The 27,016-nt window shown below is 59.4% G+C and overlaps 1 protein-coding gene across 7 annotated transcripts in view; it reads left to right on the forward strand.

The window, feature by feature from the left end:
• Window positions 1–26,485, forward strand: part of MYO1C (myosin IC) — a 28,568-nt gene extending 2,083 nt beyond the window's left edge. For 4 of the 7 annotated variants that reach the window (XM_035299430.3, XM_035299432.3, XM_035299433.3 and 1 more), the window contains exons 2-32: window positions 6,127–6,282; window positions 6,391–6,506; window positions 7,494–7,692; window positions 7,890–7,970; window positions 9,359–9,538; window positions 9,618–9,716; window positions 10,170–10,283; window positions 10,369–10,440; window positions 11,152–11,271; window positions 11,388–11,470; window positions 11,690–11,795; window positions 11,969–12,049; window positions 12,320–12,411; window positions 14,431–14,525; window positions 14,603–14,649; window positions 14,759–14,839; window positions 17,474–17,579; window positions 17,695–17,812; window positions 18,656–18,769; window positions 18,841–18,917; window positions 19,656–19,724; window positions 19,820–19,904; window positions 19,996–20,155; window positions 20,756–20,839; window positions 21,574–21,667; window positions 21,762–21,817; window positions 21,944–22,079; window positions 22,155–22,225; window positions 22,311–22,408; window positions 22,846–22,945; window positions 24,816–26,485. In XM_035299430.3, the coding sequence (XP_035155321.2) occupies window positions 6,127–6,282; window positions 6,391–6,506; window positions 7,494–7,692; window positions 7,890–7,970; window positions 9,359–9,538; window positions 9,618–9,716; window positions 10,170–10,283; window positions 10,369–10,440; window positions 11,152–11,271; window positions 11,388–11,470; window positions 11,690–11,795; window positions 11,969–12,049; window positions 12,320–12,411; window positions 14,431–14,525; window positions 14,603–14,649; window positions 14,759–14,839; window positions 17,474–17,579; window positions 17,695–17,812; window positions 18,656–18,769; window positions 18,841–18,917; window positions 19,656–19,724; window positions 19,820–19,904; window positions 19,996–20,155; window positions 20,756–20,839; window positions 21,574–21,667; window positions 21,762–21,817; window positions 21,944–22,079; window positions 22,155–22,225; window positions 22,311–22,408; window positions 22,846–22,945; window positions 24,816–24,842 (3,117 nt within the window). In that variant the 3' untranslated portion in view covers window positions 24,843–26,485. Of the gene's footprint in view, window positions 1–3,922; window positions 3,989–4,249; window positions 4,310–6,126; window positions 6,283–6,390; window positions 6,507–7,493; window positions 7,693–7,889; window positions 7,971–9,358; window positions 9,539–9,617; window positions 9,717–10,169; window positions 10,284–10,368; window positions 10,441–11,151; window positions 11,272–11,387; window positions 11,471–11,689; window positions 11,796–11,968; window positions 12,050–12,319; window positions 12,412–14,430; window positions 14,526–14,602; window positions 14,650–14,758; window positions 14,840–17,473; window positions 17,580–17,694; window positions 17,813–18,655; window positions 18,770–18,840; window positions 18,918–19,655; window positions 19,725–19,819; window positions 19,905–19,995; window positions 20,156–20,317; window positions 20,614–20,755; window positions 20,840–21,573; window positions 21,668–21,761; window positions 21,818–21,943; window positions 22,080–22,154; window positions 22,226–22,310; window positions 22,409–22,845; window positions 22,946–24,815 lie in introns of those variants that run through there. The other 3 variants (XM_035299435.3, XM_035299431.3, XM_054255609.2) reach the window with 3 other exon arrangements.
• The last annotated feature ends 531 nt before the right edge of the window (window positions 26,486–27,016 follow it).

A 27,016-nucleotide genomic window follows, 5' to 3' on the forward strand; every position in this document is an offset into this window, starting at 1 on the left:
CAGGCGGTGATGACCAGCTGAAAGTGCTGCCCTTCTCTCTACAACGACATTGAACAGGGAGAGTACAGGTTAGGGGTCAGGAGCCCTGTTTCCTTTTTTTTTTTTTTTTTTTTTGACAGAGTCTTGCTCTGTTGCCCAGGCGGGAGTGCAGTGGCACGATCTCGTCTCACTGCAACTTCTGCCTCCTAGGTTCAAGCGATTCTCCTATCTCACCCTCCCAAGCAGTTGGGATTACAAGCATTCACCACCACAGCCCACTAATTTTTTTGTATTTTTAGTTGAGATGGGGTTTCACTGTGTTGGCCAGGCGAGTCTTGAACTCCTGACCTCAAGTGATCCTTCCACCTCAGCCTCCCAAAGTGCTGGGATGACAGGTGTGAGCCACCTCGCCTGGGTCGTTTACTTTTTTTTTCCCCTACAAATTTATGTTAAGGTGTTATGGGTTTATTGCTTTTTATTTTATTTTATTTTTTTGAGAAGGAGTTTCGCTCTTGTTCCCCAGGCTGGAGTGCAGTGTTGCGATCTCGGCTCACTGCAACCTCCACCTCCCAGGTTCGAGCGATTCTCCTGCCTCAGCCTCACAAGCAGCTGGGATTACAGGCGCCTGCCACCATGCTTGGCTATTTTTTGTATTTTTAGTAGAGATGGGGTTTCACCATGTTGGTCAGGCTGGTCTCCAACTCCTCACCTCATGATCCTCCTGCCTTGGCCTCCCAAAGTGCTGGAATTACAGGCATCAACCACCTTGCCTGGCCTTTTTTTTTTTTTTTTTTTTTTTTTTTTTTTTTTTTTGACACAGGGTCTTCTGGGGCACCCAGGCTGGAGTGCAATAGCACCATCAGGGCTTACTGCAGCCTCAACCTCCTGGGCTCAACGGATCCTCCCACCTTAGCCTCCTGAGTAGCTGGGACCACAGGCACACTGCACCATGCCTAGCTAATTTTTAAAAAACTTTTTGGGGCCAGGCTCACGCCTATAATCCCAGCACTTTGGGAGGCCGAGGCGGGTGGATCACGAGGTCATGAGATCAAGACCATCCTGGTCAACATCGTGAAACCCCGTCTCCACTAAAAATACAAAAATTAGCTGGGCATGGTGGCACGCGCCTGTAGTCCCAGCTACTCGGGAGGCTGAGGCAGGAGAATTGCTTGAACCCAGGAGGCGGAGGTTGCGGTGAGCCAAGATCGAGCCATTGCACTCCAGCCTGGGTAACAAGAGCGAAACTCTGTCTCAAAAAAAAAAACTCTTTGGTAGGCAGGAGTCTCAGGACATAGCCCAGGCTGGTCTTGAACTCTTGTCCTCAAACGATCCTCCTGCCTCAGCCTCTCAAAGTTCTAGGTTTACAGGCATGAGCCACTCATTGCACCTTGCCTCTGTTCACGTTTGCTGGTTGTGTAGCTAGAGAGGACAGCGCTGACTGAGGCAGTCTGAGCCATCGGGACCCTGAGTCGCCACTTTCTCCCCATTTCCCTTCACAACAGTTCCCTGAGGCCTGAAACGGTCTTTGGTGGGCAGGAAGGCCCATCTAAGATTCGTTTGATAAACAGATGTTGAGTCCCTGCTCTGTGCCCACGCTGTACCAGCGTGAGACAGGCTGAGGTTGTCTTTGTACCACCTGGGGGCTCTGGACATGGGTTTATAGCAGCAGTCCCGGGTGCTCAGATGACACCCCCTCCCAGCCCCCAACACCCCACCCCAGGGCAAGATCTGTGTGGTCCCTAGACTGGGGGAACATTTGAGGTTCCTGCTGTCCCCAGCAGTAAGGCTTGTGGGCCCCCGCTGGCCTATATGAGCTGAAGGTCACTAGATATAGCCCATCCCCTGCGGTTCCAGTAAACACCTCCCCAGGTGGGAGGAGACCCAGAGGCAGCCTTCGGGGAGAAGGCTCCTAGGTCACCGGGGCCGTGGCTGCACCCTCGCCTGCAGGGAGCCAAAGGCCCGGGCCCACTCCCTAGCTACTACCCGTAAGGCCTACAGGTGACTTAACAGAACCGACTGGGGCCTGTGCTGTTACTGAAGGTCACAGCCCCAGTAGCCCTGGCAACCGTACAGAGAGGCTCCGGGCAGCCCTGCAGGAAGGTGTCCGAGTTCCCGGGTTCCAATCCCACTCCTGAGACTGGGATGGCACAAGTCGCCTGCCTCAGTGTTCTCTTCTCCATTGGAGTGATAATACAGACCTCATGGCTTGGCTGGGGTGACTGAAGGGAGTGACCTGAGAAAGCGCAGGGAATGCGGGAAGCGTCGCGCTGCAGCCTCGGTCGCGGCGTCTTTCACTCCCGGGTTCCACGCTTCCCTCCCCGGCCGCGACTCGCGCTTCCAACATCCAGTGAGGCGAGGCCAGCGGGGGCTGCCGGGGCTGGAGCCGCCGTGGAGACGCCCCTTCCTTCCGCCGCCGGGCGGTGGCTGCGGGGGCGCCAGCGGGCATCCGGGGAATGCGGCAGCGCGGCCCCTGAGCGCGCGGATTCCCCTCATTCCAGCCGCGTGACGTGGGGGACGGGGTGGAACTGCGGCCGCGAGGCTCCGCCCCTGTCCCGCCCCGACGGTCCCGCCCCACGCCTCGCCCTGAGGGGAGGGAGAGTTCGCCCGGGGCCAGTCTGCTAAGGCGCTCCTCACCCCTTGGTCGTCTTCTTGCTCGCTCTGGACTTTTTTTTTTTTTTTTGAGATGGAGTTTCGCTCTTGTTACCCAGGCTGGAGTGCAATGGCGCGATCTCGGCTCACTGCAACCTCCGCCTCCTGGGTTCAAGCAATTCTGCCTCAGCCTCCCGAGTACCTCCCGAAGTGCTGGGCTTACAGGCGTGAGCCACCGCGCCCGCCCCCCGCCTCTGGATTTTAAACCTGGGGACACCGCAGCGGGCGCCTCCTCCCCACACATTGTCCGAGGCGCCCCTATCCCCCTCGTTCCCGGCCCCACAGCTGGCGCCCCAGCTCCGGGGCCGCCGCTCCGGCCGGGCTGCTGCTGTTGCAGTAACGAGCCTTCCCTTCCCCGCTGGGATGCAGCCCGCTGCGTTGTCCCCAGGGAGCCGGGTTCGCGGACATGGGCGGGGCGGGGCGCGATGGGGCTTTGGGTCCTGGCTCTGCTTCTCCCCCAGGGCAAGTCCGTGTCCGCCGTTGTGTTCAGGCGTGGGGCAGGTGCGCGTCCGAGGTTTCCCTGCAGGAACGGAAGCGTGTCCCCGGGCCTGGGTCTTAGTGGGTCTCTGCAAGTGAGGACCGAGTGTCCGGCCGAGGCAGGGCGGCGGGGTCTACAGAGGGCCTGGGAGGTCCCTTCGCGCTCAGGCTCAGGCCACCCACCCCGCGGCCCTCCTGGGCCTGGAGCGGAAAAGTGAAGTGACTTTGGGGACTCTGGTACACAGTCCCCCCGCGGGAAGAACCCGCTGAGCCTCCGGCCGGCTCTAGGCGTCCCGCCCCGCCCGCGCTGGGATTTGAGCCAGGGTTCGCCCCCCGCGGAGGAGGGCGGGGGCAGCCGAGGCTGGGTCGGGGTGGGGGCGTCCTGGGCTGGGCCGTGAGGGGTACAGAGGGACCAGGAAGGCCCCTGCAGAAGAGAGCGGGAGGGAGGGCGGAGGCCTAGGCCCGGAGGCGAGTGGGGTGTCCCGGCTGGGGAGTCTGTGGGCCTCAAATGCCTTTGGTGGGGGTGGAGCGCGAATCTCCCAGATGAGAACTGCGGTCTCCAGAGGGGCCCGGACTCAGCGCGCTCTGCCGGGGCTCCCCGGGGCCGTCCCTCTCCCCGGGGCGCGCGCTCCGCGCTGACGAGGAGAACCGAGATCTCCCTGAGTTCGAGGCTCGGGCTCAGCCCGGCGCGCGTGGGAGTTGGACGGGGTCCCGCGCGGAAAACGCTCCGCCTGCCCGGCGCGCCGGCCGTATTTGGACATGGGTTCTATTTTTAACTTTCCCGGGACTGGAGTTCGGGGTTAGGGGAGGGAGATCTGCTTCCTCTGGGACCCGCGGGCCTCGCGGCCCAGCCCCGCCGCGGAGCTTCATCCCAGGCCCGGAAGTGAGTTCCGGGTCGGTGTAGACGCGGCGGCCGCGCGGGTTCCGGGCTGCTCCCGGGCGCCGACACCGCCCCTAATGGAAAACCTGACTCAGGCAGACCCCGCCCCGCCCCGCCCCGGCCCCCCATCCAGCCGGCCCCCACCTGGAGTGGACCTAGCCGGGCCGCGCGGGAGGCGGGGGCGGGAGTGGGCGGAGGTGCGGGGGGCGGGCCGGCCCGGCCCCTCCCTCGCTGACGCCTCCGCCGCCGCCGAGCCCGGGACCCAGAGCGCGGGCAGCGGAGCAGGCGCCAGGCCGGCGGGGCAGGATGCGCTACCGGGCGTCGGTGAGCAGGGGGGCGGCCAGCGGGGGTCCCGGGCGCCCCTTCCCGCCCCGCGGCGCCGCCTCGGCCTCGCCAGGAAGCGGGCGCGGCCCGGGAATTCCGGGTGGAAAAACGTCCCGGGAAGTTGCCGGAGGAGGGGGATGCGGCGCTGCAGGGGCTTCTGAGGACGCGGAGACCCCCGACCCGAGGGCGAGGGGCGGGACTGCGGCCAGATTTGGGGCGGGATTGGAGGCCGGGGCCCAAGCAAAGCCCCAGGCCAGGGTGTGGGCCCTTCGCGATCTGAGGAGACCCGAGGCCTCCGCGGGGTTCCCCCTCCCCCCCTCCACCGCGAGGAGTCAAAACACTGCGCTTCTCTGAGCCTTGACACTCTGGGCGTTTGTTTCCTGGAGCCGTCAGACCCTCTTTGAAGGGGAATCTCAGCCTTGGATGGGGGGCCTGTACCCCGCTCACCCTCCAGTGGGACCCAGAGGGCGCTGGCTTCGCCTGGGAAAACCCCCACCCCTGAGGCTTCTCAGGACTCCGTGGAGGAGGCGCCTGGGGAGCCCAGCAGCCGGAGGGAAGCGAAGGGAGGGGCCCACCGGGCCCACTCTGGCTGCCTTCTGGAGTGGGCAGCTGAGCCTCGTGGGGGCGGGAGGCCCTCAGGGAAGCCCCGTGCTGTGGTCTGGGAGTCACTTGTTGCTCTGCTGTGGACATGTGGGTGGGTCCCGGCGGAGAGGAGGCCCCACCCTGCCTGCAGAATTTACCCTGAGCCATTTGTCCTCCAAAGCACCTGTCACACGTGGCTTAGAACTAAGGGACCTGAGGTCACCTGGTCTAACTAAACTCCTCCTTGAGGAGGAAACCACCCAGAGAGAGGAAGGGATTGGCCCAAGGTCAACAGATCATTCTTTAAGCAGTTCCTTCTTGCGACCCTGCTTTCTTCATCCAAAACCAGCGCCTCCCAGGTTCGGCGGCCTTGCCCCCGAGTCCTCTGGTCCCGTGTGTGTCGTGGCCTGTGTGGTCTCTGCTCTGGGTGCTCACATCGTTGGCGATCCCTTTTCTTCCACACTGGGACCCAGGCCCTCCACACCCACGCCCCCCGCCCCCGCGCCCTCCGCACCCAGACTCTCTGCACCCATGACCCCCAAACCCAGACCTTTCACACCCACGCCCTCCGCACCCAGGCCGTCCACACCCAGGACCAGGTACCCACGCTCCCCGCACCCACGTCCCCTGCACCCAGCTCGCCTGCACCCACGCCCCCGCACCCAGGCCTCCTGCTCCCACGCCCTCTGCACCCAGACTTTTCGCACCCATGATCCTTCACACCCAGGACCCCACACCCACACCCCCCTCACCCATGCCCTCTGCACTCAGACTCTCTGCACCCATGATCCCCGAACCTAGACCCTTCACACCCAGGCCCCCCCACACCCATGCCCTCCGCACCCGGGACCCTGCACCCACGCCCTCTGCACCCAGACTCTCTGCACCCATGATTCCCAAACCCAGACCCTTCATACCCAGGCCCTCCACAGCCACACCCTCCGCACCCACACCCTCTGCACCCACGACCCCCGCACCCACGTTGCCCGCACCCACACCACCCACACCCAGACCTTCAGCACCCACACCCAGACCCTCCGCACCCACTCCTTCCGCACCTGCACCCCCGTACCGTCACACCCAGGCCCTCCAAACCCGGCATGCTCACACCCCATATCCAGCAGAGTCCACTAGTCCCTGCATTCCCTCCCAGTCCCGCAGGTGCAGTGGAGTGGAGACGTGGCCTTGCCCCACTCTGATGGCTCTGACTCTCTTCCATGGCCCATTCTCTACAGGCCCTGGGTAGTGACGGGGTTCGGGTGACCATGGAGAGCGGGCTGACTGCCCGGGACCGGGTGGGGGTGCAGGACTTCGTGCTGCTGGAGAACTTCACCAGTGAGGCTGCCTTCATCGAGAACCTGCGGAGGCGCTTCCGGGAGAACCTCATCTACGTGAGGCTGCTGGGGAGACCAGTGGGGTGCTGGGGGCACAGACGGGGTGGCAGGAGGGAGGCACCCGGGTCAGCAGGTCAGCGTCTGGCCCTCTTCGCCTGACCCCAGACCTACATCGGCCCCGTCCTGGTCTCCATCAACCCCTACCGGGACCTGCAGATCTACAGCCGGCAGCACATGGAGCGGTACCGCGGTGTCAGTTTCTACGAAGTCCCCCCACACCTGTGAGTGACCCTGAAGCCCCCCCATACCTGTGAGTGACCCTGAAGCCCCCCGCACCTGAGTGACCCCAAAGCCCTCCTCACCTGAGTGACCCCGAAGTTCCCTGCACCTGTGAGTGCCCCCAAAGCACCCCCACACCTGTGCGTGACCCTGAAGCCCCCCTCACCTGTGAGTGACTTTGAAGCCCCGCCACACCTGTGAGTGACCCCGAAGCCCCGCCACACCTGTGAGTGACCCTGAAGCCCCCCTCACCTGTGAGTGACCCCAAAGCACTCCCGCACCTGTGTGACCCCAAAGCACCCCTGCACCTGTGAGTGACCCCGAGGCCCCCTCACCTGTGAGTGACCCCGAAGCCCCCCCGCACCTATGAGTGGCCCCGAAGTCCCCCCTCACCTGTGAGTGACCCCGAAGTCCCCCCTCACCTCTGAGTGACCCCAAGTCTCCCCCTCACCTCTGAGTGACCCCGAAGTCCCCCCTACCTCTGAGTGACCCCGAAGTCCCCCCTCATCTCTGAGTGACCCTGTCCCATCTGAGGTGACCTGACCTCCCACGTCACATCTGTGAGGAATCCCGCGGTTTTCCACCCCAGAGTGACCAGAGATGAATGTGGCAGCTCAACTGTCTGGGTGGGACCCAGTCCTACCTCAGCTCACACCCGTGATTTCTCCCACAACCGGGAGTGGCCCTCAATCTCAGGCTTCTGAACCCCACCTGCAAAGCCCTCCCAGGCCTCCCTGCAAGTGACTCCCGCCTCCACCTAAGTACCGCAGACTCCACCTGCGCAGGGTCCTGTCCTCTCTCTGAAAGCGGTGTCCGCCCTCAACTGTGAGGCATCTCTGACCACACAGCCCAGTACCCGTCCTCAAAGATGTGCTCGACCCACCCTCGAGGACCCCACCCTGGAGGACTCCACCAGGGGTGGGAGTGGGCCTCCCTGTGGCCCTCCGTGGGCCCTGGTCCCCGATCTCCCTCATGAGCCTGTGACCCAGGTTTGCCGTGGCCGACACCGTGTACCGAGCACTGCGCACAGAGCGGCGGGACCAGGCGGTGATGATCTCGGGGGAGAGCGGGGCAGGCAAGACGGAGGCCACCAAGAGGCTGCTGCAGTTCTATGCGGAGACCTGCCCGGCCCCCGAGCGAGGAGGTGCTGTGCGGGACCAGCTGCTGCAGAGCAACCCCGTCCTGGAGGTGAGGGTGGGAGGAGAGGAGGGAGGCCGGTACTGGAGGTGAGGGCGGGAGGAGAGGAGGGAGGCCGGTGCTGGAGGTGAGGGCGGGAGGAGAGGAGGGAGGCCTGTGCAGGAGGTGAGGGGCAGCAGTGGCTACAGGGCGAGCTGGGGACAGCTGGGAGAGAATGCAGGTGTCCCTCATACCCCATCCACTCCTAGGCCTTTGGAAACGCCAAGACCCTCCGGAACGATAACTCCAGCAGGTTTGGGAAGTACATGGACGTGCAGTTTGACTTCAAGGTACGGGTGATGGGTCTGCTGTGAGAGGCTCCTATTAGGTGTGAAGTGCCTGCTATGTACCAGGGTCCATTCCAGGTGCTGGAATTCCAAGAATCCTGCCTCCCAGAGTGATAGACAGTAAACAGAAATGGAGAGCTTGGCAGAAAATGAAACACAGTAAGCGGTAGGGGGCAGTTGCAGTCAGGATAGGGTGAGCCTTGCTGAGAAAGTGGCATTTAAATGAAAACCTGACAGCTGGGCGGGGTGGCACCTCTCTGTTCTCCCAGCTACTCTGGAGGCTGAGGCAGGAGGGTCACATGAGGCCAAGAGTCTGAGGTTACCCCAAGCCATGATCACGTCACTGTACTCCGGCGTGGACGACAGAGTGAGACCCTGTCTCTAAAAAAATAAAAAATAGGCCGGGCGCGGCAGCTCACAGCTGTAATCTCAGCACTTTGGGAGGCCAAGGTGGGTGGATACTGAGGTCAGGAGTACGAGACCAGCCTGGCCAACATAGTGAAACCCCGTCTCTACTAAAAATACAAAAAGTTAGCTGGGCGTGGTGGATGCCTGTAATCTCAGCTACTCAGTAGGCTGAGGCAGGAAAATTGCTTGAATCCAGGAAGCAGAGTTTGCAGTGAGCCAAGATGGCGCCACTGCACTCCAGCCCAGGTGACAATGCTAGATTCTATCTAAAAGAAAAATTAGCTGGGCGTGCCAGTGTGCACCTGTGATCCCAGCTGAGGTGGGAGGACAGCTTGAGTCCGGGTGGTGGAGGCTGCAGTGAGCTGTGATTGCGCCACTGCGCTCCAGCCTGGGCAACAGAGCAAGACCTTGTCTCCAAAAAACATCACTGTGGCTGCTTTGGGAGATTGGGAGCAGATGAATGGACGGGGGGGAAGCAGGCTAAGTGGGGAAACCAGTTAGGAGGCTGATGTCATCGTGGAGGTGATGGTGGCTCAGGCCAGTGTGGTACAGTTAAGTGGTGATTCTGGATGTTTTAAGGGTTAAGGCAGCAGGATCAGCTGCCTGATGGGACGTAGAGTCTGGAAGGAAAACAGGCTTCCAGGAGGACGGCCAAGGCCTTGGCTTGAACAGTGAGAAGGATGTGGCCGCCTCTGGCCTCAACGGGCAGGCGCTGACGGGAGGGTGAGGTGTTCAGTTTCAGACCTGTTGAATTTGGGATGCCCGTCAGCCATCCAGCTGCCAGATGGACAGAGTGGCGTGTCCCCATTTCCTAGGTGAGGTAGCTGAGTCCAGCGTGGGTGGCGTGCCTGAGTCACAGAGCTCGTGACAGGGTTGGAACTGGAGCCCAGGTCTTGCTGACGGCAAGGGCCAGGCATGCAGGAGGGAAGAGGGCCTTTTCCCTGGTCCCCCTGACCAGGCCCTGTGCCCTGCCCTGCCCACAGGGTGCCCCCGTGGGTGGCCATATCCTCAGTTACCTCCTGGAAAAGTCCCGAGTGGTGCACCAGAACCATGGGGAACGGAACTTCCACGTCTTCTACCAGCTGCTGGAGGGCGGCGAGGAGGAGACTCTTCGCAGGCTGGGCTTGGAGCGGAACCCACAGAGCTACCTGTACCTGGTGAAGGTGAGTGGCTGGCAGGCAGGGCAGGCGCCACCCAGGGGTCTGGTGCCAGGGCTGGCCACCCAGCTGTGCCTTCCTCCAGGGCCAGTGTGCCAAAGTGTCCTCCATCAATGACAAGAGCGACTGGAAGATCGTGCGCAAGGCCCTGACGGTCATCGACTTCACGGAGGATGAGGTGGAGGTGAGACCTCTTCCGGGACCCCCTTTCCTCCTGCCACACCCTGCGTCACCTTCTTTCTTCTTTTGAGATGGAGTCTCACTCTGTTGCTGGGCTGGAGTGCAGTGGCGCATTCTCAGCTCACTGCAACCTCCGCCTCCAGGTTCAGGGGATTCTCCTGCCTCAGCCTCCCAAGTAGCTGGGACTGCAGGCACCCACCCGCCACCACGCCCAGCTGATTTTTGTACTTTTAGTAGAAACGGGCTTTCACCATGTTGGCCAGGCTGGTCTCGAACTCCTGATCTCAGGTGACCTGCCGGCCTGGACCTATGAAAGTGCTGGGATGACAGGCCTGAGCCCGTGCCCGGCCCCCCCTCAGAGTCACTTCTACCTTTAACGCCCTTTCCCACTTCAGTCCCTTCTCTCGGACCCTCTCTGGCCCCACTCACCCCACTTTTCCCCGGCCTGCTCCTTCAGGACCTGCTGAGTATCGTGGCCAGTGTCCTGCATTTAGGCAATATCCACTTTGCTGCCGACGAGGAGAGCAATGCCCAGGTCACCACCGAGAACCAGCTCAAGTATTTGACCAGGGTGAGTGGGGCGGGCAGAGGGCGGGGGGAGGATGGTGGGGGCGGGGGTGCACCCTCACCTTGCCGTCACCCTCTACCCTCGGCAGCTCCTCAGTGTGGAAGGCTCAACCCTGCGAGAAGCCCTGACTCACAGGAAGATCATCGCCAAGGGGGAGGAGGTAAGGGGGGAGGTGGGGAAGGGGGAGGGGGGGAGGGGGAAGAAGTAAAGCCAGGCCTTTACTGGGTGTGGAGGTGCAGTTGCTCCAGGGCACCCCCCACTCCCATCACTCCCCTCCCCCTGGTCTGCTCCCTGGGTCCCCTCAACGGTGCTGGAGGGATGTAAGGAAGGGTTGGGTGTGGTAGCTCACACCTGTCATCCCAGCACTTTGGGAGGCCGAGGCAGGCAGATCACCTGAGGTTAGGAGTTCGAGACCAGCCTGGCCAATATGGTGAAACCCTGTCTCTACTAAAAATACAAAAATTAGCTGATCGTGGTGGTGCGTGCCTGTAATCTCAGCTACTCAGGAGGCTGAGGCAGGAGAATTATTTGAACCTGGCAGGTGGAGGTTGCAGTGAGCCAAGATCACACCACTGCATTCCAGCCTGGGCGACAGAGCCAGACTCTGTCTCAATAAAACAAAAATGAAGCACAGTGAGCTGGCCAGGGTCACACAGGAAGAGAGTAGCAGACTCCCGCCTTGGAAATGAGGCCTCCTGCCCCTCCACACCTTCCTGCTGGGGTCCCGCTGCCAGCACCCCTCCCCGCACCATAGGCTCGATGGAGCTGGGAGTGCCGTGGTGACGGCTCCTGGTCTTCTGCCTGAGCCTGCGGGAGGCGGGGTGCACAGGCTTGGTGGTGTTCCTCTCCTCGCCTCACGCCTCACTCCCAGCTCCTGAGCCCACTGAACCTGGAGCAGGCCGCCTACGCGCGGGACGCCCTTGCCAAGGCAGTGTACAGCCGCACCTTCAGCTGGCTGGTTGGGAAGATCAACAGGTCACTGGCCTCCAAGGTAAGGGCTGGGTCTGGGCTGCTGCAAGGTGGGAGGGAGGCAGAGGCGGGGCCAGGGCTGTGGGTGGGCTGGCAGACATCGCTGGGGCCATGTCTTTGGTTGAATGACTGCCCTAGGATGTGGACAGCCCCAGCTGGCGGAGCACTACCGTCCTTGGGCTGCTAGATATTTACGGCTTTGAAGTGTTTCAGCATAACAGGTCAGTGCCGCCTTCCCCTGTCCCGCCCTCCTCCTGGGTCTCCTGGCCTGGCCCCTCTCTTCTGTCCCCCAGCCTGATTCTTGCTCTGGGACTGCCCAGCCAGCCAGAGGGCGGCTCTGTGTTTTGTACTGTCTGTGCTCAGGGGCCCTGTCCTGCCTTCCACCCCTCCTGGTCCTCTGTGCCCTCTGAGCCGCGCTGGGCTCTTCTCTGTCCTCACAGCTTTGAACAGTTCTGCATCAATTACTGCAACGAGAAGCTGCAGCAGCTGTTCATCGAGCTCACGCTCAAGTCGGAGCAGGAGGAGTACGAGGCCGAGGGCATCGCGGTGCGTGGAGCCTGGGAACGCTCTCCGTGGGCACAGCCTGGGAGTGCTCTCTGTGGCACAGCCTGGGGGCACTCTCCGTGGGCACAGCCTGGGGGCGCTCTCCATGGCACAGCCTGGCTGTGGCTGAGGACGCTGGGCCCCCACGGTGATGCCTCCTTCCCTGTCCCCCTCAGTGGGAGCCTGTCCTGTATTTCAACAACAAGGTTATCTGCGATCTGGTGGAGGAGAAGTTCAAGGGCATCATCTCCATTCTGGTGAGTCCTCCAGGCTGGAGGCTGGTGGGGGAGTACCCCAGGTGCCCTGTCTCCTTCCTCTCCAGGCTGGCCCACAGAGGGCTGGAGTCAGGGCCTGGCCGGGCTGTGAATGGAGGGCGGAGGGAGTCGCTGCCAGGGTTGGAAGCTCCCTGCCGAGGCCCCCTGCAGATCCACCCCTCCCTGTGTCTGTGCCTCCCGTCATGGTGCCCCCATCTTCTCTGCTCTCTGGCCCCACCGCCACACATCCCTCCCCTGTGCCACACCCCCCAGGATGAGGAGTGTCTGCGCCCTGGCGAGGCCACAGACCTGACGTTCCTGGAGAAGTTGGAGGACACCGTCAAGCACCACCCCCACTTCCTGACGTGAGTGGGGCTGTGGACAGCTGGAGCAAGGTTCCTGTGGGGCAGAGCCTGTGGAGCACAGGCATCCCTCACAGCCGCAAGGGGGTGTCCAGGGAAGGTGCCGAGCTAAGGATCCCTCACAAGCACCCAGAAAACTGAGAAGCTTAGATAAGCACGCTGAACGCGTGAGTCTCACCTGCACAGGAGGCTAGGGCCACAGCTTCACTTGAGCCCTGAGTTTGAGGCTGCAGTGAGCGAGGATCAATCCACCTCCAGCCTCGGCCACAGAGCAAGATCCCATCTCAAAAAGTGAAAAAGACAGCTGGGCACATGGTCACATCTGTCATCACAGCACTTTGGGAAGCCGAAGAGGTGGATCTTTTGAGGTCAGGAGTTAAAGACCAGCCTGGCCAACATAAACCCTGTCTCTACTAAAAATATAAAAATTAGCTAGGTGTGGTGGGTCACACCTGTAATCCCAGCTACTCGAGAGGCTGAGGCAGGAGAATCGCCTGAACCCGGGAGGCGGAGGTTGCAGTGTCTCCAAAAAAAAAGACGACGTTAGTAGCCTGGTTTCCTCCCTATTCTTTTTTGAGAATAAAACTTGCTGAGATTTTTTTAGCTTCCTTATTTGGAAATTGCTTTTTATTGAAGGAATCCCCTAAAGTGGGGAGAGGTAGAAACAGGAACCAGCGGCCAGGATGTTCCGTGCGTCATTGCCAAACCTGAGCCGCTCTGTAGGGAGCTGTCCTGTTGTTCCTGCATCTCACGAGACTCCAGGGGGAAGTCCTTTCTTTCCCCAGGTCATCTCTCATCTGGGGAGCTGAGCGGGGCTCAGTCCCAAGGCTGTTGAATGCCAAAGCCATAGTATTTTTTTGCATAATAAGGCTTGTTTCTGGCCAGGTGTGGTGGCTCATGCCTGTAATCCCAGCAGTTTGGGAGGCTGAGGCAGGTGGATCACCTCACATCAGGAGTTCCTTGGCCAACATAGTGAAACCCCATCTACTAAAAATACAAAAATTGGTCAGGTATGGTGGCACGCACTTGTAATCCCAGCTGCTTGGGAGGCTGAGGCAGGAGAATCCTTTGAACCCGGGAGGTGGAGGTTGCAGTGAGCCCACCATTGCACTCCAGCTTGGGTGGCAGAGTGAGACTCTGTCTCAAAAAGGAAAAAACTTGTTTCTGGGAGTCTCTCTGAATCTATGCTGGTTTGGGGGCCGCATGATTCATTAAATAAAAAAAAAAAAACTTGTTTCTGGTTATAAAAATGATCCCGCTCGTTGGAGAAGCGTTGGAATGTTCGCAAAAGCCCCGTGAACCTGTCAGCTACAGGCCGTGGCTGTCAACAGCACCAGGCATTTCCCTCTGGCCTTTTTCCATATGTTTTTTTTTTTTTTTTTGTAGTCAGGAACTTATTGTATACAAGGCTTAGGGCAATGCTGTATCCTGAGTGTTTTCCTGCAGCATCAAACAGAAAGTTTTCTCAAAACCCTCCTTGCCGAGGCTCTGACCCACACACTTTTTCCTCTGGCCTTTGGGGGCCCCAGGCCAACCCCAGGTTTCTGCTGGAATCTCAAGGCTACCACCCATCTCCATGCTTCTATCTTTGTCTGTATTTCTGGTTATTGCCTGGAATAGTTCTTAAAAGTAGTAAGTGGACCAAAGGGTATAAACACGCCTTGGACTAACGTACTCTCTCCAGGCGGCAGATTCCATTCTGAAAAGCAGCAGGCAGCTCACCACCCCCTTTCGAGCAGAGCCCGAAGCAGCGAGAGTTGCCCTCCCTGCAGCAGCCCTGGCAGTCAGGAGGCCCAGGCCCTGGTCCTGGCACTGTGTGGCCCTGGGCAAGGCTGTCTACCTCTCTGAGCCACTGTGGTCTGTTCTGCTGGGGGAGGCTGCTGGCCCTGTCTGGCCTCCCACACGGCGCAGGGGTTACGACCCAGCCCTGGGGTGTGCCTACTCTTTGCTGGGTGGCTGGCTCCTGCTCCTGAGATCCCTCCTGCAGTCCGGCCACCTGCAGCTTCCTCCCCATCACCTCAGGCACAAGCTGGCTGACCAGCGGACCAGGAAATCTCTGGGCCGAGAGGAATTCCGCCTTCTGCACTACGCTGGGGAGGTGACCTACAGCGTGACTGGTGAGGATCCTGGGCTGGGTCCTCACGGGGGCCGCAGGGAGCCTCTGTCTCACCTCACATGTGCTCTCCCCTCCCAGGGTTTCTGGACAAAAACAATGACCTTCTCTTCCGGAACCTGAAGGAGGTGAGGGACCTGAAGTGGGGGCCGAGGGGGAAGGGGTCACCCACAACTCTGCACCTGTGTCCAGGGGCCTGTCCCTGTGCTCCAGCCTGACCCCGGCTCTGCCACACAGACCATGTGCAGCTCGAAGAATCCCATTATGAGCCAGTGCTTCAACCGGAGTGAGCTCAGTGACAAGAAACGGCCGGAGACGGTGAGGGGTGGGGCCAGGCGTGGGTGAGGGCTGAGCCAGCCTGGGAGCTGGCAGCATGCGTGTGAGCCCGTGTTGGTGCCCGTGTGCACATCTGTGGGTGTCTAGGGGGCTGCTTCTAGGTGCCTCTTTGGCTGCTGCTTTTTTTTTTTTTCAGACGGAGTTTCGCTGTTGTTACCCAGGCTGGAGTGCAATGGCATGATCTCGGCTTACCGCAACCTCTGCCTCCTGGGTTCAAGCAATTCTCCTGCCTCAGCCTCCCGAGTAGCTGGGACTACAGGCATGCATCACCATGCCCAGCTAATGTTTGTATTTTTAGTAGAGACCGGGTTTTACCATGTTGACCAGGATGGTTTCGATATCTTGACCTAATGAGATCCACCCGTCTCGGCCTCCCAAAGTGCTGGGATTATAGGCGTGAGCCACCGCGCCCGCCCCCCCCCCTTTTTTTTTTTTTTTTTTTTTTTTTTAGGCTGATCTCGCTCTGTTGCCCAGGCTGGAGTGCTATGGCCCAATCTTGGTTCACTGCAACTGAGATTCAACTCCCGGATTCAAGCAATTCTCCTGCCTCAGCCTCCCAAGTAGCTGAGATTACAGCCTCGCACCACCATGCATGGCTAATTTTTTGTATTTTTAGTAGAGACATGGTTTTGCCATGTTGGCCAGGCTGGTCTTGATCTCCCGACCTCAGGCAATCCACCCACCTCGGCCTCCCAAAGTGCTAGGATTACAGGCGTGAGCCTCGGCTCCCAGCCCTGTCTGCCTGCTTCTGCATGTGCTGTGTCTGTAGTGGGGCCGTGTCTCCTAAGTGGGGGGCTGTGCTGTAGGGGAATGTGTGTGTGCTCCTGTCTCCGTTGTGGGTGTCAGTATGTTGACACCTGCCTCTATGTGGGCACTCTCATGTCCACCCACTCAGCCGACATTTATAGCAGATGCTGCCCAGGCACCAGGGGGGTGCACCTGCAGCCACATGCACAGGGTGCACTGCGAACTTGGAAGAGAAACAGCAGATGGCCTCAGGGGTGGAAGGGGTGAGGGCTGGGAGGCTCCCTGGAGGAGGGAGCATTGGATATCACTTGAGAATGTCAGATGAACCTATAGTGAGGGCCCAACTCAGACACTCAGAGAGTTCGAAAAGGCCAGGAGTGGAGCCGGAAAGCGATGGCGTCAAGGAGAGGGACCGGGAAAGGCAGGCATAGGCGAGGTGCCAGAGGCAGAGCTCCAGCGAGCTGGGGGCGAGGGGCAGTCGTTGGGTTTGGCAAGGAGAGGATCAGGGCAGCCCCAGGAAGAGCGGGGTCGGTCGGTCAGCAGGGAGGTAGAGGCGAGACTGCTCACCAGGGAGGGCATGCAGGCACCATGCCGCCAGCGGTCTGGCTCTGTGGGCCCTGCCCACTGCTGCTGTCCACCCCACCATCTCCCGAAGTGCCCACATCCTCCTTGCGCTCGTATCTCCCTGCTGAGGATGCCTGCATACCCCTCCGGCCCAGGCCTCTCCAGCAAGCCACAGATGTTGTATCTCTTCTCTCCCCACATGGCCCCAGGCACCCTGGACTCCACTGGTCTATAACAGACAGGCCCTTGGTCTCTTCTTCAGGCTTCCTCCTCTGTCCCTAACTCAGGATAGGGATTACTCTCCACCCAGTCCCCCAGGCAAGAAACCTGAATGTCCTCCTGTTCCTTTTTGTTTTTTAAGACAGAGTCTTGCTCTGTTGCCCAGGCTGGAGTGCAGTGGTGCGATCTCGGCTCACTGCAACCTCCACCTCCCGGGTTCAAGTGATTCTCCTACCTCAGCCTCCCAAGTAGCTGGGATTATAGGCATCTGCCATCATGCCCAGCTAATTTTTGTATTTTTGTAGAGATAGATTTTTGCCATGTTGGCCAGGCTGGTCTCAAACTCCTGACCTCAGGTGATCTGCCCACCTTGGCCTCCTACAGTGCTGGGATGACAGGCGTGAGCTATTGCGACTAGCTCCCTGGTTCTCTACTCTCCTGCCTCCCTCATCCAGCTGCTGGATCTGGCTTGAGTCCTTCTCAGCAACTTCCCTCAGCTCCGGCTCCTTCCCGGTGGGATTACAGGCCTGAGCCACTGTGCCGGCCCTTCTCATCCTGTAACGTCCTGAAGACTCTCCTGATGCTCCCTGCCCCTCGGACTGGATGCGTTGTCCCTTTCTGGCGCTCTCAGGACCCCCAGGGATGCACCTGTTATTCCCTAGCCACCCAGAGTTGTTGGTCTTTGCTAAGTGTTTCTCCGCCTGGCCTGAGATCTTCCCCGTCCGACAGAGCAGTTTACCCTGATCATAGCCGAATGCGTAGCATGGGACATGCTGTTTGGGAATGCAGCCCTGGAGTTCTAGAAAGAAAAAGAAGGGCGGCTAAAGGGAGGTGTCGCACTGGGGTTGCTGGGAGACCTGAACAGGAGTGTGAGGCTGGAGCGCGGCTGTAAGCAGAGATCCCTCGCCCAGCCAGAGTGGTCTGGGGTGGAGTCTGGCCCCTTCCTTTTCTTCGGGGACGGTATGGTGGGAGGAATAAGGCCAGGCTGCCGCTCGGGTCCCCAGCCAGGGGAGTGGGATACACGCTGCTGGGGTCATGAGCTTTAGCCAAGCTCCGGTCAAGCTTCCTTGCCTCCTGGCCTCCCAGGTCGCCACCCAGTTCAAGATGAGCCTCCTGCAGCTGGTGGAGATCCTGCAGTCTAAGGAGCCGGCCTACATCCGCTGCATCAAGCCCAACGACGCAAAGCAGCCCGGTAGGCCTCTCCTGCCGGGTACTTCGGCCCAGCGTCCCCTGCAGGCAACAGGCAGTCAGCACTGGCCATTGACCACCCCCTCCCCAGCCGGCTGACTGCACCTCCACCTCCCCAGGCCGCTTTGACGAGGTGCTGATCCGGCACCAGGTGAAGTACCTGGGGCTGATGGAGAACCTCCGTGTGCGAAGAGCCGGCTTCGCCTATCGCCGCAAATACGAAGCTTTCCTGCAAAGGTCGGGACCGGTCCTGCTGGGCACCAGGGACGGGGTTGAGGGGGCAGGAGGGGAGGAGCCCCTGGGCCCCATTTTAGAATGTGGACGAGGGGCCCTGGGCCGCTGTGGGACTCGCGCCAGGAGCCTTTGGTGGAAAGAACACCTGGCCAGTCCCCTAGGCCGTGCCCTGCAGGAGCACCTGTTCGGAGTACCTGAGGCTTGACCCACACGCCGGGCACCGGAGGCAGACAGTAGCAAACCTTGTGGGCGGCTTCCAAGGAGCTCAAAAAGGGTGGAGCAACTTTGTGGTTCTGAGCTGGGGCCCAGGCTTCAATCGGTGTGAATTCCATCTCTCACTTTTAGTTTCCTGGCCTTAGGTAGATAATGGTTTCCTCATCTTTAAAACGGGATGGCCAGGCGAGGCGGCTCACACCTGTCATCCCAGCACTTTAGGAGGCCAAGGCAGGCGGATCACCTGAGGTCGAGAGTTGGGGACCAGCTTGAACGGCATGGAGAAACCCCGTCTTTACTCAAAACACAAAATTATTCACAGGGAACAAAGCAAAAAAAAAAAAACAGCCAGGCCTGGTGGCACATGCCTGTAGTCCTAGCTACTCAGGAGGATGAGGCAGGAGAATCGCTCAAACTCGGGAGGCAGAGGTTGCAGTGAGCTGAGATCTCGCCACTGCACTCCAGCCTGGGCAACAGAGTGCGGCTCCATCTCAAAAAAGAAAAAAAATGGGGGCAGTGACCCATGAGCCCCCTGTGAGCTGTGAACGAGTCCTTGGGAGCACCCAGCAGGTCCCCAGAGCAGGGTGCTGCCTGGGGTGGGGCTGTGTGCATTCCCCCTCCTCCTGTCCCCAGATACAAGTCACTGTGCCCAGAGACGTGGCCCTCATGGGCAGGACGGCCGCAGGATGGAGTGACTATGCTGGTGCGGCACCTGGGCTACAAGCCGGAAGAGTATAAGATGGGCAGGTGAGTGGTGCCTGTGCCTGGTGGATAGGGGAGGGGTGGCAACCCAGGGCTCATCACTGCTGCTCTCCCAGGACCAAGATCTTCATCCGCTTCCCCAAGACCCTGTTTGCCACAGAGGATGCACTGGAGCTCCGGCGGCAGAGCCTGGGTAAGAGAGAGGCAGTCAGGCGTGGCAGCTCACGCCTGTAATCCCAATGCTTTGGGAGGCCAAGGCAGGCGGATCATGAGGTCGGGAGTTTGAGACCAGCCTGACCAAAATGGAGAAACCCCATCTCTACTAAAAATACAAAATTAGCCGGGTGTGGTGGCGCACATCTGTAATCTCAGCTACTTGAGACGCTGAGGCAGGAGAATTGCTTAAATCCAGGAGGCGGAGGTTGCAGTAAGCCAAGATTGCACCACTGTACTACAGCCTGGGCAACAGAGCAAGACTCCATTTCAACAAAAGAAAAAAGAAAAAAACAGGCACAGTGGTTCACGCTTGTAATCCCAGAGCCTTGGGAAGCTGAGGCTGGTGGATCACCTGAGGTCAGGAGTTCAAGATTGGCCTGGCCAACATGGCAGAACCCCATCTCTACTAAAAATACAAAAGTTGGCCAGGCAAGGTGGTGCATGCCTGTAATCCCAGCTATTTGAGACACCGAGGCAGGAGAATCGCTTGAACCCGGGAGGCGGGTGGCAGAGCAGAACTCTGTCTCAAAAAACAAAAAAAAAGGGGAACACCACCCCCCCACCCCTCCACACTGGGAAGTCACATTCATTCTCCTTCACGATTCTTCGAGCTTTCTCCTTTCTCATTGTCTTGCCACTCCTGTTGCGCAGACTCTGCCCAGCTCCCCCGCTGGCTCTCGATGCTCTGGCCAATTGCCTTTCTTTTCCAACACAGCCACCAAGATCCAGGCTGCCTGGAGGGGCTTTCACTGGCGGCAGAAATTCCTCCTGGCGAAGCAATCGGGTTCGTGGCCCCGTGGGTGTTCGTGAGGGGTGGGGTCTGGGGTGGGGCCCCCGTGGTAAGAAGATGGAGGTCAGCCATCTGGTCCCTCTCCACAGCCATCTGCATCCAGTCATGGTGGCGTGGAATACTGGGCCGGAGGAAGGCAGCCAAGAGGAAGTGGGCCGCACAGACCATCCGACAGTGAGCACCAGGGTGCCCGTGGGGGCTGCAGAGTAGGGTGTGAGGGGGTTGCACCAGGCCCCTCATCCCCACCCCATCTGGCCCCACCTAGGCTTGTCCAAGGCTTCATCCTGCGCCATGCCCCACGCTGCCCCGAGAACGCCTTCTTCCTGGACCACGTGCGCACTTCTTTTCTGCTAAGCCTGCGGCGGCAGCTGCCCCGAAATGTCCTGGACACGTCCTGGCCCACGCCTCCACCTGCCCTGCGAGAGGTTTGTGGATGCCCCCACCAAGTGAGGGGCCCTCAGAGTACACAGCAGAAAGATCTGGTTTCTTGGGGCCAAAGGATCGGTCGGGGAGGCTCATGGATGGCCGGGACTGGAGCTGGGCAGTGAAGAGTAAGGTCTCTTTTTTGTTTGTTTTTGTTGAGACAGAGTCTCGCTCCGTTGCCCAGGCTGGAGTGCAAGTGCCCCATCTCGGCTCACTACCACCCTCACCTCCCTGGTTCAAGCGATTCTCCTGCCTCAGCCTCCTGCATAGCTGGGATTACAGGCACCTGCCACCACACCCAGCTAATTTTTTTTTTTTTTTTTTTTTGTATTTTTAGTAGAGATGGGATTTCATCATGTTGGCCAGGCTGGTATTGAATTCCTGACCCTATGAGCCAGCCACCTGCCTTGGCCTCCCAAATTGCTGTGATTACAGGTCTGAGCCACAGCCAAGAGTAAGGTCTCTTGAGAGGACTCAGGAGGGGAAGCATCATCCAGATGGAGGGGGAATTGCTTATCCAAAGGCCAGGGTAGCATGACTTTGATGTCTTCAGAGGGAAGGGCCCGCACTGTCCAGGAGCTCTGACCCCCTCTTTCCCCCAGGCCTCAGACCTTCTGCGGGAGTTGTGTGTAAAGAATATGGTGTGGAAATACTGCCGGAGCATCAGCCCTGAGTGGATGCAGCAGGTAGGAGAGCGGGGCTGGGTGATGACACGGCAGTGGAGTTGGGAGCCACAGGCATCGCTCAAAGGGTGTCAGCCTCGAGGGGCACTTTCCCCAGTCTACCGTATTTACCCCAGTCTATCATATTTACCCTGGTCTGCTGTATTTACCCTAGTCTACTGGCGACCTCAGTTGGATGCCAGGCCCTGCTGGGTCTCATGTAGGAAGTAGAGGTTGGAGTACCTTTGGGGTGGCAAATAGGGTTCATCTCATGGGCCAACTGCCCTTGATTGGTAGAGACTGCTTAGAACCCTGTGTTGAAAAGTCTGTGCCTTCACTGGGATCAATTGGTGATGTCTGCCCTGGTTACAGCCATTGGTGGATGTGCCTTGTATTTGCCAACTCAGTACTGGATGATGCTCAGGGACCCACCCAGCTTAGATAACCTACAGTAACCCTGAATGTTAGTGATCTGTTACCTACAAGACCCCAGGCTGGAGCTGAATCTCAGGGGCGCCTGGACCTGATGGGGTGGGGAATCATTTCCAAAACCAGTTTCACAGCCCAACAGCTGCTGGGAGTGCTTGGTGGGAGCAGAGGGTAAGGAAGTGGGAGGTTGTTGAGAGTGTGGGGAGCAGGGCTCCTGGTGCTGGGAACAGAGAGCGGGTTAGGGAGGCTGTTTAAGGTCCTGAGGCTGGCCCTGCCCCCGAAGATAGTACCCCCCACACCATGACACTCTTCCCCCGCCTCTTCCTCAGCTGCAGCAGAAGGCTGTGGCTAGTGAGATCTTCAAGGGCAAGAAGGATAATTATCCTCAGAGCGTGCCCAGACTCTTCATCAGCACTCGGCTTGGTGAGCCCCTGACTTCCCAGCACTCCGGCCTTTCCTCGCCGTCCTGGTCCCCCGTCGCCTCCTCTGACCTCCCTCCCTGCCATCTGGGTTGCAGGTGCAGATGAGATCAGCCCCAGAGTGCTGCAGGCCCTGGGCTCTGAACCCATTCAGGTAAGAGCCTGCCCACAGCATGCAGTCCAGCAGCACACTTCTGCTGCCGGGGAGCTGGAGGCAGGTCCAGGCATGGGCAGCAGCGGGAGCTTCTCCACAGCCCTTCAGCCTGGCCTCTGTCCCCAGTACGCCGTGCCTGTCGTGAAATACGACCGCAAGGGTTACAAGCCCCGCGCGCGGCAGCTCTTGCTCACACCCAACGCTGTGGTCATCGTGGAGGACGCCAAAGTCAAGCAGAGGATCGAATATGCCAACCTGACTGGTCAGCCAGAGTCCAGGGCGGTGGGGGAGGGCCCTGCTCTGACCCCCGACCTCTGACCTCTGCCCTCCCTCTCAGGAATCTCTGTCAGCAGCCTGAGCGACAGCCTGTTTGTGCTTCATGTACAGCGTGAGGACAGTAAGCAAAAGGTGCCCTTTTGTGGATGAGGGGGAAGTGGGGGGGGTCCTTGAGTTCTGGGAAGGGCCTGACCCCTCCTCCTGCCTGGTCCCCCAGGGAGATGTGGTGCTGCAGAGTGACCACATGATTGAGACACTGACCAAGACGGCCCTCAGTGCTGACCGAGTGAACAACATCAACATCAACCAGGGCAGGTGAGGTGGGAGGGGACCTGGCGGGCACACAGGGGCAGGGTGGGGGCGGCAAGGGGGCCAGGTGGGCACACGGGGGCAGGGCAGGGCAGGGGCAGGGAGAGGGCTGTGGGGGTACATGGGGATAGGGCAGGGGCAGGGAGAGAGCTGAGAGGGTACACGGCGGGGAGAGGACTGAGGGGGTACATGGGGGCAGGGAAAGGGTTGAGGGGGCACAAGGGGACAGGGTGGGGACAGGGAGAGAGCTGTGGGGACACAGGGACAGGGTGGGGGCAGGGAGAGGGCTGTGTGGGCAAACGGGTCAGGGCGGGGGTAGGGAGAGGGCCATGTGGGGGTACATGGGAGGGCAGAGGCGGCAGGGGGCCATGCAGGCACATGGGGTCCACCTTGGGGTTGAGGTCTGTCTCAATGAGAAACCCTCACCCACCCTTTTCCCCCAGTATCACATTTGCAGGGGGCCCCGGCAGGGATGGCACCATTGACTTCACCCCCGGCTCGGAGCTGCTCATCACCAAGGCCAAGAATGGGCACCTGGCTGTGGTGAGTGGGGCTGCTTTCCTGCTCTTGGCCTGGGTGGCGATGGCCAAGCCTTCCTTGGCTGTGCTTGGCAGACCCGGGCATCACCCATGGGCCTTAATCCAGTGGGCACCATACCTCCTCCCCCATCCCCTGGCCCACCTGTGAGGGCCAGAGAGAGAGGCTATTCCAGCCCCTCGATGCAGAAAGTTGTAAAGATGGCAGCACAGGGCAGCACAGTGGCTCACGCCTGTAACCTAGCACCGAGGGTGGCCCAGGCGGGCAGATCACCTGAGGTCAGGAGTTTGAGACCAGCCTGACCAACATGGTGAAACTCCATTTCTACTAATAATACAAAAATTAGCTGGGCATGGTGGCAGGTGCCTATGATCCCAGCTGCTAGTGGGGGCTGAGGCAGGAGAATTGCTTGAACCCGGGAGGGGGAGATTGCAGTCATCCAAGATGGCACTGCACTCCAGCCTGGACAACAGGGTGAGACTCCATCTCAAAAAAAAAAAAAAAGTTAGCCTGGCATGGCGGTGGGTGCCTATAGTCCTCATTGCTCAGGATGCTGAGGTGGGAGGATCGTTTGAGCCTGGGAGGTTGAGGCTGGAGTGAGCCAAGATCTCATCACTGCACTATAGCCTGGGTGACAAAGTGAGACCCTGTCAAAAAAAAAAAAAGGCAGTGCAGCGATTCAGGGAAGATATGTGATGACTTGGGGGTGCCAGGAGGGAGAGGCCCACTCCGGCCAGGACCGCAGGCATTCCCCTGGGAGTCAGGTGCAAGTCTCCAGGATGGAGGCCACTATGTCCCCCAGCTCCCGCCTACATTGAACCCATGCACCTAGGTGCTGGGGCCAGGCATGGTGGCTCATGCCTATAATCCCAGCTTTTAGGGAGGCAAAAGCAGGAGGATAGCTTTAGCCCAGGAGTTCAAGACCAGCCTGGGCAATATAGCGAGGCCCCACTACACACACACACACTCAGAGTCAGGCCAGGCCCCACTACATACACACACACACACACACACACACACATACACACACACAGTCAGGCTGGTCCCCACTACACATATACACACACAGGCCGGGCCCCACTACACACACACATGCACACACAGTCAGGCCAGGCCCCACTACACACACACACAGAGTCAGGCCGGGCCCCACTACACACACACACACACACACACACACGCACACAGTCAGGCCGGTCCCCACGACATACATAGACACACACAGTCAGGCCGGTCCCCACTACACACATACACACACACAGGCTGGTCCCCACTATACACATACACACACACAGTCAGGCCAGGCCCCACTACACACACACACAGAGTCAGGCCGGGCCCCACTACACACACACACACACACACACACACACACACGAGTCAGGCCAGGCATGGTGGCTCACATCTGTCATGCCAGCACTTTGGGAGGCTGAGGCAGGTAGATCACCTGAGGCCAGCAGTTAGAGGCCAAGCTGACCAGCATGGTGAAACCCCAACTCTACTAAAAATACAAAAAAATTAGCCGAGGGTGGTGGCGAGCACCTGTAATGCCAGCTACTGGGGAGGCTGAGGCAGGAGAATTGCTGGAACCCAGGAGTTGGAGGTGGTAGTGAGCTGAGATAGTGTCACTGTACTCCAGCCTGGGCAACAGAGTGAGACTCCGTCTCAAAAAAAAAAAGTCATGCTGGGTGCGGTGGCTCACACCTGTAATCCTAGCACTTTGGGAGGCTGAGTTGGGTGGATCATCTGAGGTCCGGAGTTCAAGACCAGCCTGGCCATCATGGTGAAACCCCATCTTAAAAAAAAAAAGCCGTTAAGTGCTGGCCCACCCTGTCTGCTCCCCTCACCACTTGAGCGTCTCTCTCTGCCCCCACAGGTTGCTCCACGGCTCAATTCCCGGTGATACAGGCACCCACCGAACCCTCCCAACCCCCACTGCTTCGCTTACCTCCCCCCAGCTGCCAAAGACTCAAACTTCAGACAGGGACCCAGGGATACCCTGAAGCCCCCCTGCAGACTCCCGCCTCCTGCCCAGCCCACTCCTGAGGGAGCAGAGGGGCTGGGAGCTCCGTGGGGGTGGGCCAGACCAGGTCACAGCAGTGGCAAAGCCGGGGCCAGAGTGACCTGTGCCAGCCCTACTGCCGATGCCAAATATTTGAGAGAAGGGAACTTTTGCTGAGGTTTTCTCTGAGATGTTTTGATGCTTTATAGGAAACTACTTTTTAAAAAGCCATTTCCCACCCCAGGACACACTGGATGTGTTTTCCCTGACTCCAGCGGGGAAGGGAATGTGGCTGAGAGGTGGGGTGGGCTGGGCTCTGGTGCCCTCTTTCCTGGCCAGGCCACCCTCCTCCTCATTCCCTTGGCGCCTTGCCTATCTGTCCACCTGTCCCCCTGCCTGCCCACTGCACCTGGTGCGGCCCACTCTGACTTCCACCTGGGGGCTGAGACCACCCTTGCCCACCTCCTTCCTGCCTTGAGAATGCCCTTTTAGGCTGAGCACGGTGGCTCACGCCTGTAACCCCAGCGCTTTGGGAGGCCGAGGCGGGTGGATCACCTGTGGTCAGGGGTTTGAGACCAGCCTGACCAACATGGCGAAACCCCTTCTCTACTAGAAATACAAAAATTTTCCGGGCGTGGTGGCGGGCACCTGTAATCCCAGCTTTTCGAGAGGCTGAGGCAGGAGAGTCGCTTGAACCCGGGAGGTGGAGGATGCAGTGAGCCGAGATCACGCCACTGCACTCCAGCCTGGATGACAGAGCAAGACTCTGTCTCAAAAAAAAAAAAAAAAAAATGCCCTTTCACTGTCATGATCATTCCGCTCTGAGGCCGTGCTGGAGTGGGGAAGGACGTCTCAGACCATAGAGGTCCGAAGACTCTTGAGATCATCGAGCCCAGCCCTGATGTTTCAGAGCAGAAGACGCAGAGATGAAGGGTTTGTCCATGTCACATAGCAGGTGTCGCAAAACCAGGACTGCCGGCCGCCTCCGCGTGCCTCCCTGTTGCTCCCAGGGACGGGGGCCCTGTAAAACACAGGTCTCCTCTTAAGAATGGATCTGGCAGCCAGGCACGATGGCTCACACCTGTAATCCAAGTACTTTGGAGGCCAAGGTGGGCAGATCACCTGAGGTCGGGAGTTCAAGATAGCCTGACCAACATGGTGAAACCCCATCTTTATAAAAAAAAAAAAAAAGAATGGATCTGGCTCCCTGACCAGCCCTCAGCCCTGGGGGCCACCAGGTGGGAAGAGCCCTTCTGCCTGGGTCCATGCCTTGGCACGGCAGACACCTTGCCCACACATACGTGCCCCACTCAAGGATGTAGGGCTTTTTCTGGCCCCTGACCCCTCCCTGGCACAGGAGCCTGGGGAAGGGGCTGGCCGTGGGAGGAGTGGCAGGGGCATCACCTCTTTCTGCTGTTTCTCCTCACCCCTGCCCTCGGGGGTCTGGAACTGCCCAGCTGCCTCTGTGCCCTTCGGGGGTCTCAGCCCACTGCTGACACTTCTGCAATCCAGAGAAACACTAAATAAAGCAATATGTTTGCCAACATGGTCTCCCTGTGAATATCAGGAAAAGAGAGGGCCTGTGGGAGGCAGCTGAGGGCCTTGCGTTGCAGGGAGTTGTGTTGTTTTGTTTTGTTTTTGAGACAGAGTCTTGTCACCCAGACTGGAGTGCAGTGGCGCAATCTCGGCTCACTGCAACCTCTGCCTCCCAGGTTCAAGTGGTTCTCCTGCCTCAGCCTCCCCATAGCTGGGATTACCAGCACCCACTACCATGCCCAGCTAATTTTATTTATTTGTTTTTTTGAGAGGGAGTCTTTGCTCTGTCACCCAGGCAGGAATGCAGGGGTGTGATCTCAGCTCACTGGAACCTCCGCTTCCCGGATTCAAACAATTCTGATGTTTTACCCTCATGAGTAGCCAGGATTACAGGCCTCTACCACCATTCCCAGCTAATTTTTTTTTCTTTTTGAAATGGAGTCTCGCTCTGTCACCCAGGCTGGAGTGCAGTGGTGTGATCTTGGCTCACCGCAACCTCTGCCTCCCAAGTACAAGCGATTCTCCTGCCTCAGCCTCCC

The sequence above is a fragment of the Callithrix jacchus genome, chromosome 5, assembly GCF_049354715.1.
Source record: "Callithrix jacchus isolate 240 chromosome 5, calJac240_pri, whole genome shotgun sequence".
NCBI classification, from domain to species: Eukaryota; Metazoa; Chordata; class Mammalia; order Primates; family Cebidae; genus Callithrix; species Callithrix jacchus.